General features: G+C 37.0%; 1 protein-coding gene across 1 annotated transcript; it reads right to left on the bottom strand.

The window, feature by feature from the left end:
- Positions 1 to 1617: 1617 nt before the first annotated feature.
- CENPQ (centromere protein Q) lies at positions 1618 to 18905 on the bottom strand. The gene is made up of 9 exons (XM_016212841.2): positions 18553 to 18905; positions 14482 to 14624; positions 13648 to 13702; positions 12475 to 12601; positions 11879 to 11947; positions 8940 to 9069; positions 3840 to 3959; positions 3625 to 3699; positions 1618 to 2580 (listed from the first exon to the last, which is right to left on the bottom strand). The coding sequence occupies exons 2-9, from the start codon at positions 14581 to 14583 to the stop codon at positions 2449 to 2451; spliced, it is 810 nt and encodes a 269-aa protein (XP_016068327.2). The 5' UTR covers positions 14584 to 14624; positions 18553 to 18905; the 3' UTR covers positions 1618 to 2448.
- Between the last annotated feature and the right edge of the window lie 139 nt (positions 18906 to 19044).

Raw genomic sequence — 19044 nt, forward strand, 5'->3', positions numbered from 1 at the left:
TTGACAATGACTGAAACAGGAGAGGATTTAGGCTTATGTCTGGAAACTGAGCCAACCCGCATGATTCAGATACTAACTTTGACAGGTGCACCTGCATTTATTTTGGTAAACTGAGAATTCCAGGCAATTCTATCCAACCAAATAGAAGAAAGTAAATCCTTTAATTTTAGGTTCCAGCGCAGGTCATTTAAACAAAACCTGTTTGTTAAACATATGCCCATTGGAGATTTGGGGGAGATGGAAGGGCTCACGTAAAGTAAGAGTTTTAAGGGACTGGCAGTACACTAAGGTTCTGTAACATATGCGTACCGGCTGCCCAGCCCCCTCCATACACACAGCTTACACCAGTTTACCTTCCTTCCTTCCGCATTACTGGGGACTATTTTCCTGTATGTTCAGCAACTTTCCCTTTTAGCTCTGATAGGCGAAAACATTTTGCACTTAAGTGAACATCTTTCAAATACTTATTGGGTACTTCTCCATCTTTGAGAATTGACCACTTTCCTACTGGTATTTAATGTTACTGATATTTTAAGTTTCTATTTTTGTATTTAACTTTATTTGGCATAAAATAGGAATATTAACCACTGCCCCTCTGTCCCCATCTCTGGTGTAGTTTTCTTAAAACCATTTATTCAATACTTTTTCTGCATTTTACTTGAAATGCTATCTTTATCATATGCTACGTTTTTACACTGTATACCCTCCACCCCAAAATATGTATTTTTAGCATTTAAAGTTTCCGGCATTGGCACTTACCCTCTCCTTGCTGGAGGTGTGTCATATTTGGCATGGACTGTGCATGTGAGAGCTCAGGTGGGTGTGGATACTACATAGGAAGACGGCCTTTTGAATTACTGGGACCACGTGCAGTTGAATTTTAATTTTATTTGGGTCTGTAATTAACTGTTAAATTACTCATAAAGAGTACACCAAAATGCAGCCTTTAAAGAAAATATCGTGTATGTTTTGAATTGCCTGCTACCTGCCAGAAGATACTGTAGATCTCTCAAAATTAGTTCACATGCTTTTCAAAGCTACAAGAGGGTAGTATGACCAGTTCATTCATGAAGAATTACCTCTCAGCAATAATGGTAAGTAAAAGTTCCAGCTGATGTCCAATAATCTGTTGAACAGACGTTCTGAAACAGCAGGCTTTTAATGTACCTCCCCCTGCACGCTATTGTAAACATCATGATTAATGATAAACATCAGTGAGTGAGGCTCCATTAGTCACTCTAAAACCGTGATGCTGGAAGTTTCCAAGTGAAGAATTTTTAAGTCTTAAGATATTTTGTAAAATCAGTCCAAAATACATAAAAATATTTTCTTTAAATGCTGCAGTACAGGTTTCCTTTATTGAAGACATTCTTTCCCTCTAAAATCCATTAATGTCCTTTTTGACTTTTACTTCCTAAGAGGACATTGCTTTTGACCCTTTTACTGAGCTGCCCGGGGTTTCCTATGGCGTGTGGTCTCCCTCACTCCAATGAGCATTAAACCGAGTGTGTTCAATGAAAGCTGTGTTCCTGGTGGTTTCTGTCTGGAGAATATTAACAGAATTATTGCACCTCCTAAATTAACTGACAACATATTCTAGGTTAGACAGAAAAATAATTAAATTTCAGTTATTTTACTTTACAAATAGACAAAAGCAACCCAGGCAATATACAGTAGTTGGTTAGAAATGATTTTTGATATATTTTAGTGATCATTTATTTACATATATATACATATTATCATCACAATAAGGAAAGGTTTAGAAAGTATTTTTTTGTTTAGTTTTTGTTTTAAGGGAATAAATGTGCTTATGCTCCTTTTTAATAATTTTATGAAATACAAGTATGATCTGATGACAGGGGAAAATAAGTATGCAACAGCTATTCACTAGACCAACCAAAGAAATAAAATGTTCATGCTACCTCCAAAGTTAAAGACACATGGCAAATCTTAATTACAACATAAAGTCTAGAGTTATGTAAAAAAGAAAAGGCATTTGGGGATACCTAAAGTTCCAGATGACCAGGCAGAAAATGCAAGTCATCAACTAAAGAATTATGATAGCAAACACGTTTTTATGAACTAGGCATTATAAACACTTTACATATATTAAGCCGCAGTATCCAATTTCCTCTGCACTAGTCAATAAATGAGCTCTATTCAGCCGTTATAAATCATTGGGCTGTGACTGCTCTTATTTTATGGTTTCAGGTAAAGAACTGGAAATACAGCAACATAAATGAGTTACCAGACTTGGCAACTGCTAAGAACAGTTTTCAGGACTACATTAGATGCTAATGGCAGATCTACAGAGGCTAATTTTAAGTTCCATATTAGGAAATAATAAATCCTGAAGAAGCCTTAGCCTCTGAAATATCATCATAGGTTAACGGCTTTACAAATTTATAAACACTATAAATTAATGTAAAATAATCTAAACAACATTCTTCAAGAAGCATCCAGTCTCTTATAGGCTTCTTCGATGAAAGTTAACATGTTCTTTGTCTGAGATGAATTACGGAGAACATCAAAGTCCTTCAGAAGAGCATTCTGGTTTGGAATTTGTGCCAAAATTTCTTCCTGTGGGTACAATGTATAACTGGTTAAAAAAATGTTTATTGAGATATAATTGACATATAACATTATATTAGTTTTAGGTATATAACATAATGATTCAATATTTGTATATACTGTGCAATGAGTCTAACATCCATCACCACAGTTACAATTTTTGTGTGTGATGAGAACTTTTCAGATTTACTCTTAGCAACTTAAAAAAATACAATACATTATTATTAACTAATTATCATACTGTATATTATATCCCGGTGACTTATTTATTTTACAACTAGAAGTTTGTACTTTTTCACCCATAGAATTGGCTTTTAATCTTATTATGAAAAATATCAAATGTATGTTACTTAGAGAATGATACAATAAATCTCATGTACCCATCACTCAGCTTCAATAACCATCAACTAACTCACTGCTGTTCTTTCAAATCTGTATTATTCTGTTTTCCCTCTGCCCATTTCACTCCTTACCCCTAGGTGAATTACAGATAGGAAACCTTCAAATTACTTTTTGAGAAAACATAAAGACTTTCTACCACCATAAACATTTACACTATAATATCTACTGCGGTCCTCTGAAGAAAGACAAGTTAACAGTGTATAGTCTACTACAAATAAGATATAATACTATTTTATGAAGAATTATATGTCATTGTTAGAAGCATAAACAAAAGCAACTGTCTGAATTTACTTGCAGAAATCTAACCTAGTTAGTTATATGACCACACAAATGCATAAAAATATATGTACAAGGGTATACTCAGAATTATCTATAATTACAAAACTTATTTCCATCAGTAATTCACAAATTATATTATGGTACACCTATACAATGGAATATTATACAGCTATTGACAAGAACGAGACACATCTACATAAACTGACAAGGAAAGATATACAAACTCTAGTGTCTAATGAGAAATAATTGTGCGTGTATTTATACCATGAGTTCCATTTGTTTGTTTTTTAAAAAAAGAAACAGGATATATAATGCTTTGAAATATCCAATTCATAACTGGTAATACAGTCAATATAGTAAATTGTTACTTACCTGAAGTGTAGGTGCTTTGAGACTCTTCTGAGAAAGTTCTGGAAGGGACAGCACCCCACTATCTATTTGAAACATCTAGGGTAGAAAAAGAAAGCTACGTATTATTTCAAAAGACTTAATTTCTCTCAACTTATTACACAGAAAAGTTGTCTTTTGTAAAATGTAAGCATTAAACATTCCACCCAGAGCCTAGCAGCACATTACTAGACAATTACCTGTTTCACCTTCTCCTCGTCGTCTTCCACCTCACTTGTCAGAATTTGAATTTTGTTCTTTAGGCTTTGAATATTCTCAGTCACTGACTCTGTGGTCTCTACTATTTTATCTATTTCTTCCTGAGTCAGAAAGAGAAAGTTAATGTTTCAGATTAAATATTTTATTAAATAAAACCCCAAAGATATTAATATACATATTTTTAAAACACCTCATATATTAAAACAGTGGTAGAAGAAACTGGTAAATAGATTTTTGTTCTTCTTTCAAAAAACAGACTCCCTGGGAACTAATTTACCACTGTAATAATGCATTATAAGGAACCTTAATATCCTGAAACGAAAAGATTTACCCCTGTACAAGAATGTTTCCTCAAAGCTTACCAAAGCTGCTAGCAGCAGAGATTCAAGGAGATGTGTAAGTCCAGCAGAGCCCGAGGGCTGGTGGCCTGAAAGTCCCGTGTTCTGCCCATCCGTCTTTATTCCCACCCCACACCCTGGCAATCACCGATCCTTTTATTGTCTCCACAGTTTTGTCTTGTCCAGATATCATACAGTTGCAATCGGGTAGTACACAGCCTTCTCAGATTGGCTTATTTCACTTAATAATATACATTTAAGGTTCCCCCATGTCTTTTGGGGGCTTGATAGCTCCTTTCTTTTTAACACTGAGTAATATTCCACCAGATGCGCCACCATTTAGTTACCCATTCACCTAAAGACATCTTGCTTTTTTCCAAGTTTTGGGAATCATGACTAATGCTGCTACAAAGATCCATGTGCAGGATTTTCCTGGATCGTGCCTCAAAAATATGTTTAATTTTGTAAGAAACCACCAAATTGTCTTCCAAAGTGGCTTTACATTTTAACCTGTTCCTCAGCCCTAATTTCCTATGAATTGGTTGTTGGATTTAGAGACCGCTGTCAAATACAAATATAATGTTAAGCCATGTGTATTAATTTCCTGTGCCTGCTATAAGAAATTATGTACCACAAACGTGGTAGCTTAAAACAAAAGTATTCCCTCATAGTTCTGGAGGGCAGATGTCCCAAATCAAGGTGCTGGCAGGGTGGTGCTCCCTCTGAAGGCTCTAGGGGAGATTCCGTTCTTGCCTTTTCCAGCTTCTGCAGCTGCCGGCATTCCTTGGAGCCGCATCACTCCAATTTCTGCATGTTGGCATGAAGCCTTTTCCTTTATGTCTGTGTCTCTTATAAGGACATTTCGGTCTCCTGAAGGATACTTGTCACTGGATTCAGAGCCCACCCAAGATAATCCAGGGTGATCTCATCTCGAGATCCTGAACTTACTTACACCTGGGAAGGTTCTTTCTAAATAAGGTCACATTCTAAGGGTTAGGATTTAGACATATTTTGGGGGGACCACCATTCAACTCACATAGAAGGGAATAAATAACAGCACTGACTGAAGAGTTAATAATAAGGACTAAAATTTTTCATTATACATTTTTAAAAATTAATTTTGTCCCATTGCCTTGGGTATTCCTACCATACCCATCTGTATCATCTTTGCCCAACTTTTGTATTTGCTGCTTTTTCTCCATACCTTTAAAAAACAATCTTTCTTTTTTAAAATATGTTTTTATTGCTTTTAGAGGGAGAGGAAGGGAGAGGGATAGAGAGAGAGAAGCACTGATGACAGAGAAACATCGACTGGCTGCCTCCTGCACACCCCCACTGGGGACTGAGCCGGCAACCTGGGCATGTGCCCTGACTGGGACTCGAACTGGCAACCTCTTGGTTCATGGGTTGATGCTCAACCACTGAGCACACCGGCCAGGCGATAATCTTTCTTTTTGATTCTTAAAATTTTCTCATTTTACCTTCTATTTATTGTAAGCATTATCTGTTGTATTTATTTGCTTTAGTACTCCTGATTTAGTCTGCATATCCTAAAGGCTTTTTCTTTTATTTCTAATTCTTTCCTGAATTCTGTAACTTCATTTTTTGGTATAGCAGTTCCTCTAATAATGTCATTTCTTTCAACCTCATTTTGTTATAATGATGAGGAAAAAAACAACCTGATTCCCTGCTGGGGCCATCACTGTGTGGAGACTGCACATTCTCCCCACATCTCTGGGTTTTCGAAAGTTGCCATCACCAGCAATAACTCTAGGCTGCAGTAGGAGAAAGCAGTGGTTCTAAGTAACACAGAGGAGAAAACTATCGAACACAAATTCTACAAGCTCCTAGTTCAAAGACTCTCTTATGCCAATGAAGAACTCTTATGCCCAAACAGTGCTTCCATTGAGTAACTATCAAGCAAACCACAGACTGCTGTGATATAAGAAATATATATATTCAGTCTTCGTCCAGGGTTCCTGGCACAGAGCTTACAAAACCCTTGTAATTTTCCGAGTGACTGGGTGAGAGGAGCGTCTTTGGTTATTCATAAGTCCCTTCCAACCTTACCTGAGTTTATGATAATGAATGACACAGAGGATGAAGGCTGGTTGCCAGAACAACCAACCACATGATCAGAGGATTGGAAACTCCCAGCCCTACTCCTTGATGTCTGTGATGGGGACATCAGCTGGAGATTGTTAACAATCAATATGCCTATGTGATGAAGGTTCCATAAAAACTTCCAACAATGGGGTTCAGAGAGCTCCCAGGTTGGTGATCACATGAAAGTGTTGGGGGGATGATGCGCCCTCAAAGAGGCATGGAAGCTCTGCACCCCTTCCCAGACACCCTGCCTACGCATCTCTTCCTTTTGGCTACTCCTGAGTTGAGTCCTTTATAATAAACTGGTAAGAGTAAGTAACTAGTGCTTTCCTAAGTTCTATGAGCTGTTCTAGCAAATTATCGCACTTGAAAAGGGGGATCAGAGGAACCCCCGATTTATCCTTGGTTGGTTAGAAGTACAGGAGGCTTGGATTTGCACTTGGAATCTGAAGTGGCATGGCAGTCTTGTGGGACTCAGCCCTTAACCTGTAGGGTCTGTGCTAACTCCAGATAGTGTAGAATTGAATTAAAGTGCAGGACACCCAGATGCTTAGCATGGAACACCCACACATTTGGTGTCAGAAGTGTTGAGTACAGAAAAAAAGTTTTTTTCCATTTAATTGTATTTATACTTTTGGCACGTGGAGGTCCAGTTTTAGTCATAAAACAGAAATGCCTCCCAGTATTACAAAAATCACACTATCATTTACTATTTCTGATCACTTTCAAGTGATTTATGGAAATACTAAATGTTAAGATAACATTTACCATTATTATACTGCAAGGCCTTTTAAAATAACCTTTAAAAAGTCAAACTCATAGAAACAGAGTAGGAAAGTGATTGTCAGGGGCTGGAAGTGGGGGAAATAGGGAAGGGATGTTAAAAGGCTATAAACTTTTAGTTATAAGACAATAAAGCCTAATGAGCTAATGTAAAACATGGTGATTATAACTGACAACATCATATTGTATAACTTACATTTGCTAAAAGAGTAGAACTTAAACGATCTTATCCACATCTTTCCTTAAATGATATATGTGACAAATGGATGTGTTAGTAACTGGATGGGAATCCTTTCACACACAATGCATACATATATAAAATCGCCATGATGCACACTTTAAATATCTTATGAATTTATTTGTCAATTATACCTCAATAACGCTGAAATTAAAAAAATAACCCATATTAATGGCACTGTTAGAACTAGTGCCAGTACTGGAAGTATATCCTTGAAAAGTAATAACATTGGGAGAAAATTGAACATAATCTCACCCTATGAAGAAAGCCAGGCAATCGCTAAAAAATACCACCCTATTAATTTACAATATACGTAGATTTGTTGCTCAGAAACTAATCCTTCCAACATTATCTAAATTATAGGGAAAAACTGGAATAAATTATTTGTGAATTTTGAAATATTAGAAATCCTTGGGGATGCATTTCTTGCATAAACTACTACCACCCTGTACTTGCTGAATTACTAACAAAGACCTAAGCACCAAATCTATAAACGACTTCAAAATTACTAAGGGATATATGGTCCAAACTGTTCTAGTTGTAATTATTTAATAAGCCTCTTTAGGCTGCTTTTCTCTCTCTCTCTCTCTCTCTCTTTTTGGTTTGGGTTCATTCTTTTAAAAAATTTTTAAATTACATCTGACATACAGTATTATTTTATATTAGTTTCATGTGTACAGCATAGTGGTTAGATATTTATACAGGGTGTCCTCCCAAAAATGTACACACTCTTTAACAGATGATAGCTCAGTTTTGAAAATGAAATGTATCTTAATAAACAAAGCCTTTATAATTATTCAAAGTGTGTGTATACATTTTTTGGGGACACCTATATAATTCACGAAGTAATCTCCCAATAAGGTGCTTTTCTTAATTGTTCAAATATCCACTCCTTACAAGGCTGAAGTTAATGGTGACAGATAATGTTATCTCCCATTAGCTTCTACAGAATAATGATTAGGAATCATGCTCCAATGTCAGACTGCCTAGGTTTGCACAGTTTTAAGCAGTTTGTCTAAAGTTCAGCTGGAAATGTCAGTATGTCTTTTTCACATTTGTATAATGAGAATATAGCACAGACCTCTGTAAGTCCTTGTGAAGATTAGGGATATAAATTATAAATGCTTAGAAGAGTGCCTAGAACAAAGAAAGCTCTCAGTACATGTTAGCTCTCATAACAACAATAATGATGGTGACTATGTTTCTGACAATGAAGTACTATATACAGGATGGAAAAACTAATGTTCTCAAATTCTACAACATTTAGTGATGAATTCCTATAATTTGATAATCAAAAATACTAAGACAGCCCGGCCGGGCGTGGCTCAGGGGTTGAGCATCAACCCATGAACCAAGAGGTCTCCAGTTTGATTCCCAGTGAGGGCGCATGCTCAGGTCGCAGGCTGGATCCCCAGTGGGGGACGTGCAGGAGGCAGCCGGTCAATGACTCTCATCATTGATGTTTTTCTCTCTCTCCCCCTCTCCCTTCACCTCTCTGAAATCAATAAAGATATGTAGATCTAGTATTTATTACCAGAAAAATATCATAATAATTTTAAAAACTTTATGGTCTCTTCCCTGTCCCCTAACTCTGGACTCCCTGTTCAATCTCATACCTGCAGTGATGCCAGCCCTTCTTCATTAGCTCTGTGATGTGCCTTTTCCACTTTCAGTAGACTTGACACATTAGTTAAATCTTTCAACTTGTGGGGAGGGACTTTTAGGGTTTCACACAGTTGTAGCAATCTTAGGGACAGAATTAAAACACAATCATTAGTTTATTTTTTGAGTATCATTAGTATTATTTTTGTTTTGTTTTGAAATACTGTTATCTTTTTTTTTGCCCTCATATCCCTAGGGCTATAATCTTTTATTAACAGTGGCTTACCTTAGCATAAGTCTCTCCAAAAAGCCTTAACAAATCATCATTTAACCTTTCATTTTACTAAGACTTATTTCAAATCACGGGGACACTTGAGTTGCTTCATAAAAGGAAAATTTTCTATTTTACACATTTAATAATTACTTATATGCATTTTAAAATAAAAATTTCCTTGCGTCTTCTAAATGTGTTTTCTAGACTATTTCAGCACATAGTCTGTCACTTATTGTGAATTACTGGGTAAGAGATGGAACACTACTCTCTAGATCTTAACAATGAGCCTGGATTCTAAATCTCAGTTGTTTTAGAGAATGTGACTAATAAAATGACTTTAAAGAAAACTGAGTCTCATAGACTTTAAGGCAAATAAAACGCTAAGATTAAAATTCTTTGTTCTAAAGTACCAGCAACATGAATAGTATCAGTTAAAATAAAAAAATCCTCCTTCAAATTGGGTTGATTCGAGCACCAACCACTACCTTCTAGCAGAAAGCAATATAGGTTTCTAAGATTTGATTCTTGAATTCCACAGTAGGAAAATCTAAATTTGGTTGCTTCTAACAGGAGCATTTTGAGATGCTAAAAAGTTCTACTTAATTCGAACAACAGTGGAACCCAAGACTTATCTTCCTAGGGTCTTATTCAAAATATTAATTTTTGTAAAGAAAAAAGTAGGCAGTAAAACATCTACCAATCATAATTTTTATCAAACTGTTAGGATAAACTTCAGTTATTCAGACTAAAATCATCATTAGGGCATCATGTTTAAGCATAAGTTTTTGATATCTTAAATAAAGTTTCCATTTATGATCAGTTTTTCCTAAAAGTTTATTAAGTCAGTTCTGTGGAAAGGTCATCCACTGTTCCAATGTTCTAAACAGTGGTCAGATTTCCAGAATTCTTTTAAAGTCTAATTAAATTAAAAGTATAACAGGAATACACCCTACTATATCAATAACACTTAATCCCAAAGCATGTTTCTCTAGAAACTGTAGGGGCTAACCATTTTATTTGACTAGTAACCCTGTTTGTCTGATCACAGGGGTATGTATATGACACAGTCTATATCAGTCATAATAGTCTTGCCACAAAATCAGTCCAAAGACAAGCATATCACCTAAGCTGGGCCAATCAGAGCCCATCTCCCAGAATTCTGTAACTGCAGCTAAGAGGACAAGTGTTTTCTTTCTCTTCTTCCTTCACAAGGCTGAGACGAAAAAACAGAACTGTCTATATCTATGATTCTAACCTAGTGAGGACAGCCTGTCTAAAAGATGAAGCCGAAATGCAGACAGAAGCAGAGGGGAGACTAACATATGAAACAGAGTCCCTGTGATAAATATCAATTTGGGAGATGATAGGTTAAGCAGAATGAAATACATTTATTTACTGCAAGACTTTTAATATGCTGATGTACCCAAACATTATTCACTATGTATCAATTTTATTCAGAGTATTTTTAAGAATAAATGTTCCAAATATACTTTGGGAAATGTTACTATAGGAAAATTTATTCAGAGATCCAATTTGCTAAGGCTGTATACACTGCTATATTAGTAAAAGGGAAAGTCTCTTGAGTATTGTTATTTTGGGAATGAAAGAAAGTTACGAGAGCAAACACGAAGAGAAATCAGGCAGTCTTTGAAATATATGTCTCTATGGCTGCTATGTGATGAAGACAGCCTATATGTTGAACAGAATTTAATCTTTTCTGATGACTGAGGGTGATTACAGTGAAGAGCAGATGCTATGTACTGTCATATTCTCATTCACACATCAAACACAATTATTTGTCCTATATTAAAAAGACCATAAGTAACTATTACCCTTATTATATATTATCGTACTTAGCAGCTTTTTTAGTGCACTCCTTCAATATGAGGCTGTCATTCCTATGTCATTTACAGGCCTGCTTCTAGCAGTCTTTCTTTAATCTCTTCAACCTCTCTGCACAAACTCCTACCCCTACCCATCCCACCCCACCTTTTCTATTTTGCTACTATCTTGAGAATTACATTTAAAGGAAGCAGAATTTGTCTTCCCAAGGATAAAGTACTGGGTCACAAACATTTCCAAGTACACCAGTAACTGAGATGCAGAACATTCTTCTATGGAAAGAAAACGTTATGCAAATATTAGAAAAAAGTCACTGAAAATCATTAACAGTGGTGTGACTTTTTAAGAACACAAGAAAAGAAACCTCCATTTGTGACTTGCCACAAGATGAAGAACAGTAATATTTTGGAAAATTACACTTGTTACTTGTGCAAATAATGTAATAAAATATAAAGTTAAGGAAAAACACAGGAACAGAATAAGTAAGAGTGGTGAACTGTGAACTTCAAATTGTTCAAAATGAAGTTGAAGGGAGTTAAAGTTGTTAAAATATTTTTCAGATCCCAATACAGAAAAGTGAATTATGGAAGCAGGCATTTTGTCATTTTCAGATTCTTCCTTATAAATTCTCTTAAAGAACTCAGAATTGCATACAGTAGCAGTTTAGGATAGAATATATATTCCCAAATTGTTCCTCTTTTTAAAACAACAACAAAAACCCCAAGTGAAAAACTTTTATATTCCACAATATTCCACAACTTTTATATTGCAACATAGAGACAGATTAGACTTTTACTAAGTATGTTTTAACCATTTTCTATATAATAACTATATTACCTGTTCTTCAGGCAGTTGAGATGATATTGAATTTGTTCATTTTCTCTGCCTTTGTTACTCAAAATTGATCTAGAAAAGAAAAAAGGGACTGAGTAAATATTAGCTTGCTTCTCTTTCCTAGTAAGGCAAAATCTGTCACTTTTCCTTTTATATACATTTTAAGCAGAGGTACAATCAAAGTTCTTTTTGTCATATTATATTGTTGTGTTTAATTTATGTGCCTGACTCTTCCGATGGATTTCAGCTCCTTGATGGCAGAGTCCTTTCTCTGTACACCCTTCTAGTGTGGTAACTTCCATATACAGTGTCAGTTTGCACTCAGCTTCTTCCTAAAGTGTCCCTATTGACAGAACATGTTAAACATTTACAGATCAGGCCCCACAGACTTCATTTTATTTCCCTGATGGAATACTAAGTTTCTGAAATTAACAAAGGCTTTTTTTTCTGTGGCTAATGCAATTAAAAGACATTAAATATATCCTTCTGAGAGAGAAAAACATCCCATCACCATAAAACAGAAATAACATTTAAAAGAACACTGTCTATAGAAAACATAAGTAGAAACCAAGAGTCAAGTGGAAAAATTTCATACTCACATTATTACTGTTTCCATCATAGTTTGCAAATGCTGTCTGCTACTCTTTGAAAGAGGTTCCCAGGTTTTTCTCTTGCTGGATGTTATCTTTACCTGTTTTAGACTAGTTTGCTCTGTTTGTCCTATCTCTGGTGAAAGAAGAGACTCTGGTGAGTCTAGAAATTTGTATGTTTTTACTTAAAAAGTGATTAAAGTGTAAATTTACCTAAAAAAGCTAATGAAATTATGAGAACCAAAATATTATAAAGCTATATAAACTGTTTAATTTCCTCGTTATTGCACGAGGAAATGCCAGGTGTTGAATATGAATATGCTATCTATTGTTATGTTAACTAAAACAATATTAACTGATATTGCAGATATAAACTCAAGGCAATTTTAAATGAAGAACCAAGCTACAATTATTAGGATTCAACATAAAAGTATGGTTCTTAGAAATGACCCGAATTCAAGAGTTCATTAAGACTAGAAAACTGTTTCTGCTAAATGTTGGATGGAAACTAGAACAAAAGAGATTAACCAAACCAGATAGTCAGTGTTAGATTAATTGTTCTACTTACAAGGGATATACAAAGGAGATACACTATTGGCTCACATGAAGATTTGTTTTGGAGAGAAGGGAGATTATATAATAATAAGAATGCAAAGCATTATAAAAGCAAAAGTACTCTGTAATATTTTAAACAAAAAAAAAATTAAAAAAAAAATAAAAATACAAAAGCAAAAGTATTGTATAAAACCAGATGATGTAACCTGGTCTTGGGTGAGGAAAGGTAGGGAATTCTTCCAGGAAAATATGACATTTAAGTAAACATGAACACTCCAAACTAATTTACTCCAAATAAAATTAGATAGTGGTTCCAAACTAATTTGTACAGTGGTGGTAGAACAGAAGCATATTTGTCTTGAAGAGAAATCAGTAGGTGTTTCTATATATCACAGATCAGTAATTCAGAATTATTCCGAATAATTCAGAGCCCTACACAATTTTTTAGTGATGGTAAATAAAATTTCAGCTGACCAAAATAACTAACCATTCTTGCAAAAATGAGAATGCTGCTGTTTCTTACTATCTTTTGCTTTTGCAGAACTCACAAACAAGATGCTAATAATTTTTTCATGAATATAGGTAGCTTAAGAAAGACCAATTAAACAAGATATAGAAAAGAAATACCTTTAGAAGACAGACGCTTTGGATGATTTTTATTTTTCTTCACTGTGTTTCTAACCTAGAAGGAAAAACATGAGCACATACACAGAGCGAATTAAACATCAGATAAAAAGATTTTGCTTTGGTAGTAGATTTGTCATGTATGTTGAGGAGTATTCACATACCTTCTGGCTAGGTAGAAAAAAGTATATTGCCACTGCTATAGAAAAAGGGTGTGTATTTGTCACAGGCAAAAAATATACTAAAGCAGTTCCTGGACAATGGTGATAATGTATAATATAATATCCTATGGTATCAAACAATGTTTTAAAGGAATCATTACTCATTTTGCCAGTGAAATAGTGTTACATGCTTAACCTGCAAAACAAATAGAGGCACTGCCTAATACAGGGTACAACACAGAAAAAAAAATTGATTATTTAGTAATTTATTCTTTTAGAAGGGATGGGTGAAATCATGGGAAGAAAAAGCTAATTCCTACCAAACTAATTTTTCTCTATCTTAATAAAAAATCTCCTCCAGCAGCTGTCAGACTCTCTCGTCTTTTAACATGAATGCCATAGAATTTGCACACTATATTCCTAGTCTTCCCATTTAAACACCTTAGCAATGCCCCATGACCTGTTCCTCTCCAAAGAATTCTCTGATATTTTCAGAATTGAAGTAAACAATATTTATCTGAGAACTTTTACAAATCATGCTGTAACAGCTCCCACATAATACGAATTATGATAATTTGCAGAAAAAGTGACCTTTAGTCTTCAGATACTCCTTTACAGAGAACAGATGATATTTCTAATAAAGAGTTGTGGATGATAAACTAGATATATTTCTTACCTCTTTCTCTGATAACTCCACTTCCTCATCATAAGTTTTTCTTTTTGGATTTCTTTTTAACTGTTGAGACCTTTTCTTGGACGCATTTGCCTTGCTAGACATCTTGATCTAAAGAGAACAATTCTAACAGTGCTTCAAGAAATCTGTAAAAATGAAAAGGACACAGAATAATTCTTAAGACTTGCATGATATTTTGTTCAAAAGACTACCTATACCTATAAATGTTCCAAATTGGCCTTTTAAACATTTTAAACATATTTAAAAACAAATAACATTGGTTCTTACTAGAGTAAGGACATCTAATTCAATTTTATTCCTAGAAATCTCTTCCATTTGTAGGGCTTTTAAAAATCATTTAAAAATGCTTTTGCATCTCTAACTTTATTCCCGCTTCCCCCACAAGAACATTATCTCCATGTTTAAATCCAAGAAAATGGAAATATAAAGTGCTGAATTGTCTTACTCTGGTCACAGATAACTGTGATATCTACTACCTCACAGATATCACTCAAATCTTCTTGTTTTAAGCCTAATGAATTTATCATTCAACCTATGCCAACGATGTAAGGAAATAATTTTTAGAATTATACCATGAATCTGTGTTGTACAGAATCATGTGGTAAATTCACTCATAAGGATTTAAGCTCTATAATTCTGTCTGGGTTATGTGCATTTTAACAAGAGCACAGAAGTATACTGATCCCTCTGTACACCCCCACCCCCAATTAAAAAGCAGGTATAGGAGTGGGGTTGGGGATGCCAATGACAAAATGTAGAATAACTCCTTTTCTCTAATAGTCCTTTATCACCAAACTCATTTCTGCTAAAAGGAACAGAGAGAGGAACAAGATATTTATTCTTGCATTAGGCCATAAGGAGTAAATAGCCAGAAGTTACGTACAGTATACAGTATACACACACACACATAATGTGTGGCATATACAATATATGTATATTTTTTAGGCATATACAGCTAGATATATAGATAAATCAATCACCATTCTTTTTCTAAAAATTTAGTTAATTACATTAATATAGTTTAAATATAATGCAGATTTAGACACAGACAATAAATAGGGTACTCTGGATAAATCTGTTCCCTCAAATTTTAAAAGGAAGTTTCAAGCCCCCCCACCCCCAGTAAGACTGACAAAAATAGTGGGAATTGATTGAAAGATCACAAATTATACTTGGGGACTACATGTGACATCAGTTACAAAAAGCACTGAAAGCTAAAACACACTTTACCCTGAATGTGGTACCTTATTCTACAGCCAGTCTGCTGTGTTCCATTCCTGAAATGCCTAATTCTCTCAACTTGACATCCATGTCCTTATACTTCCCTTACTTAAAAACCAATCCATGAGTGTTTCACCTGTGGACTCTCCTGGAAGGGCTGCCATGTACAGCACCTCAGACTGTTCACTGAAAAAGAGTACCCAGGTGAGGAAGCAAAGGAGGGCCAATTTAGTTCTCCCTCCACTTGGCAGTTTAAAAATGGTACAAATTCCTTTTTTCTCTTATTACTGATGTGAAGTCTATTTCCCCTTGTCTTAAATCTTGGCGAACTCTGCAACTACTTAAAAAAAAATTTGTTTTTAATCCCCACCTGAGGATATTTTTTTCCATTGCTTTTCAGAGAGAGAAGGGAGAGAGAAACATCGATGAGAGACATATTGATTGGTTGTCTCCTGCACTTGCCCTGACTAGGGCCAGGGATCAAGCCTGCAACCAAGGTATGTGCCCTTGGCAGGAACTGAACCCAGGACCCTTCAGTCTGCGGACAGATGCTCTAACCACTGAGCAAAACCGGCGAGGGCAAACTCTGCAGCTATTAAGCAGAATATGGTAGAAATGATTCTGTACCAGTTTACTGGCCTAAACATGAAGAGACTGGCAGCTGCAACTTCCTCTTGCTTGGGATATTTGCTCTGGAACTATGCTATGAGGAAGGCCAACATGGAGAAGAACTGAAGCCCCAGGCAAAAGCCCCAGCTAAACTCCCAATGGATAGTCAGCACCAACTTGCCAGCCTGGTGCACATATCCGAGCCAGTATGCTGCAGCTGACACTATGTGGAAAAGACACGAGTCAGTTCTACCAAGTAGTTTCCAGTTTCAAATTTTGGGACCAAATAAGTGACTTTTTAAAAAACTGATTTTAGAGAGGGAGGAAGGGGGAGACAGAGAGAGAGAAACATCCATGCGAGAGTGATACATTCAGCGGTTGCCTCCCTTATGCACCCTGACTGGTAATCGAACCTGCAACCTAGGTATGTACCCTGACTGGGAATTAAACCCACAACTTACTGGTACATGGATGATGCTCCAACCAACAGAGCCATACCAGCCAGGGCATGGCTATTTTTTTAATGAAAAAAAGTCTTTTCCCAATACCTGTCTTATAACGTCCAAATTCGTTACCCTGCCATTTAAAGTCTTTAACAATCTAGTCCTGCCTCGTCTTCCAGTCTTCTCTCCCACCACTCCTTTCAAATCTCCCTCTCTGGCTAGATTTGATGATCTGCTGAACACACTTTGAGTAATGCACACACTGTACCCTCTGCTGGAGCTGCTTTCTCCTGTGTCTCTGCCCACCCTCTCTGATCATGAGTCACCTGCTTCTCAAAGCCTTTCTAACCACTCCACTTCATTGCTCTCTAAAATATTGATTTTATTTTTTAGAGCATTTTCAAATTTACAGCAAAATTGAGCAGAAAGTACAGAGTTCCAATATACCCCTGTACCTCCTCCTACCACTACCCTTTCCCACCAACATCCCACACCAGAGTGGCAAATTTGCTACAATCTATGAACCTATACTGACATATCACACCACCCAGAGCCTAATAGTTTACATTAGGGTTTGTTCTTGGTGTCATGCATTCTATGGGTTTGACTAGTAATTCATTTTTAATTGTATTTTACAATTGTCAGTTGTGACTGATTAAAAATAAAAACAAAACAAAACAAAAATTGGCCCTTTATCACTGACAGTTTGAGAAGCACTGTTTTCATCAAAACCCTACAGGAAGCAATAAACTATAAAGCAAAGTTTCTCAACCTTGGCACTAGAGTATTAACATTTGGGATGGGATAATTCTTTGCTGTGGGTGCTGTCCTGTGCCCTGTAGGATGTTCAGCAGCTTCACCGGTCTCCACCCACTAGAGTAAGTAGCACCTTCCTCTCTTGTGACAACCAAAATTGTCTCCAGACATTATCAAATGGCCCCCCGCGGTGAAATCGCCCCAGGTTGGGAACCACTGTCAAGAGCAAGCCAGGGATGAGTATAACCTGCCCAGGTTCCAAATCCTGGCTCTGCCAGTTAACTAGCTGTATAGCCTGGGGCAAATAAATTTGCTCACTTACCCCATTGGTAAAATGGGTTAAAAAAAAAGTACCAACACCAAAGGCTTGTGTAAAGCTAAAATTTTGTATGGAATACATAAAGTGCCTAGAACACTACCTGGGACATAGCTCATACAAAAAGGAATAGAAATTTTAGATACACAGGAAACCACAGCCTAGTGATAGTGGGTAGAGACAGATATAAAAATTATTAGATACAATTACAGACAACGCGACAAACGTTATGAGGCCAATGAGTGAATGACTATTTCAGAATGGTGTGTGAGAGTGAATATACAGTACTCAGAGCAAAAAAATGAATATTTGAATTACATTTTGAAATACTGAGCCAGAAGGAAGGAGAAACAGCAAAAGCCTGACGACAGGACAGCTGGAAAGAGACTGGTGTGTTCGGCGACACTTTTAACGTGCGTGGGACGACTGGACAGAAATGAGTGGAGCGGCGGCCTGGGACAGCCTTGATCCCGCAGTAAAAGGTGTTTGCGTTACCCTGCAGGAAACAGGGAGGCATCCTACGTCGTCTTGTGTCCTTACCACCTTGCTGAAGCTCGTGGACACCAAGTAACTCAATCCAGACCTCTGTGCGGGCAGAGGAGGTGAGCACGAGGCCCGGCAAAACGCAAACACAATGTTTACCTCCTGACAGGTGACGCGAGCGGAGGGCGACGCCGCCGGCCGCCGACTTCAAGGCCAGACACTCACCTCTATCTAGGGCTGCACCGGGTCCCGCGACTGGCCGCGGGGGGTTAGTAAGGAAGGAGGCGGCTGGTGAGGATGATTCCGGGAAAGGAGGGAAGAACCTGCGTGGCTTCACTCCCTCCTCGCAAATCAAATAATTCAGTCCGCGGCCCCGCAAGGCAGACGGGTTCGCAGTTCTCTCCCTTTGGAAAAGTCACCTCACGCTTTCCCAATGCAAACCGCCGAGGCTGCCACAGACGCGCTGGTCACAAAACTCCCTCCCCAACCCGGACCCACTGGCAGGGCGAGAGCTGTCACCAACGACTCCTCTCGGGCCTTTCGGGGAGCCAGGCTCACGGCAATTCGCGCCCAAACAATCGAAATCCTGGCACTCGGAAGTGGACTGGTAGAGACCGGAAACGTCCGTAGCGAGACGCTGGCAGCCAGCCACATCCCTGACGTCATCAGGAGCGCGCCCCCGAGAGCGCGATGTGATTGGCTGGGAGGAGGGCGTTG

This window comes from Miniopterus natalensis, chromosome 5, assembly GCF_054644295.1.
Source record: "Miniopterus natalensis isolate mMinNat1 chromosome 5, mMinNat1.hap1, whole genome shotgun sequence".
Taxonomy (NCBI): Eukaryota; Metazoa; Chordata; class Mammalia; order Chiroptera; family Miniopteridae; genus Miniopterus; species Miniopterus natalensis.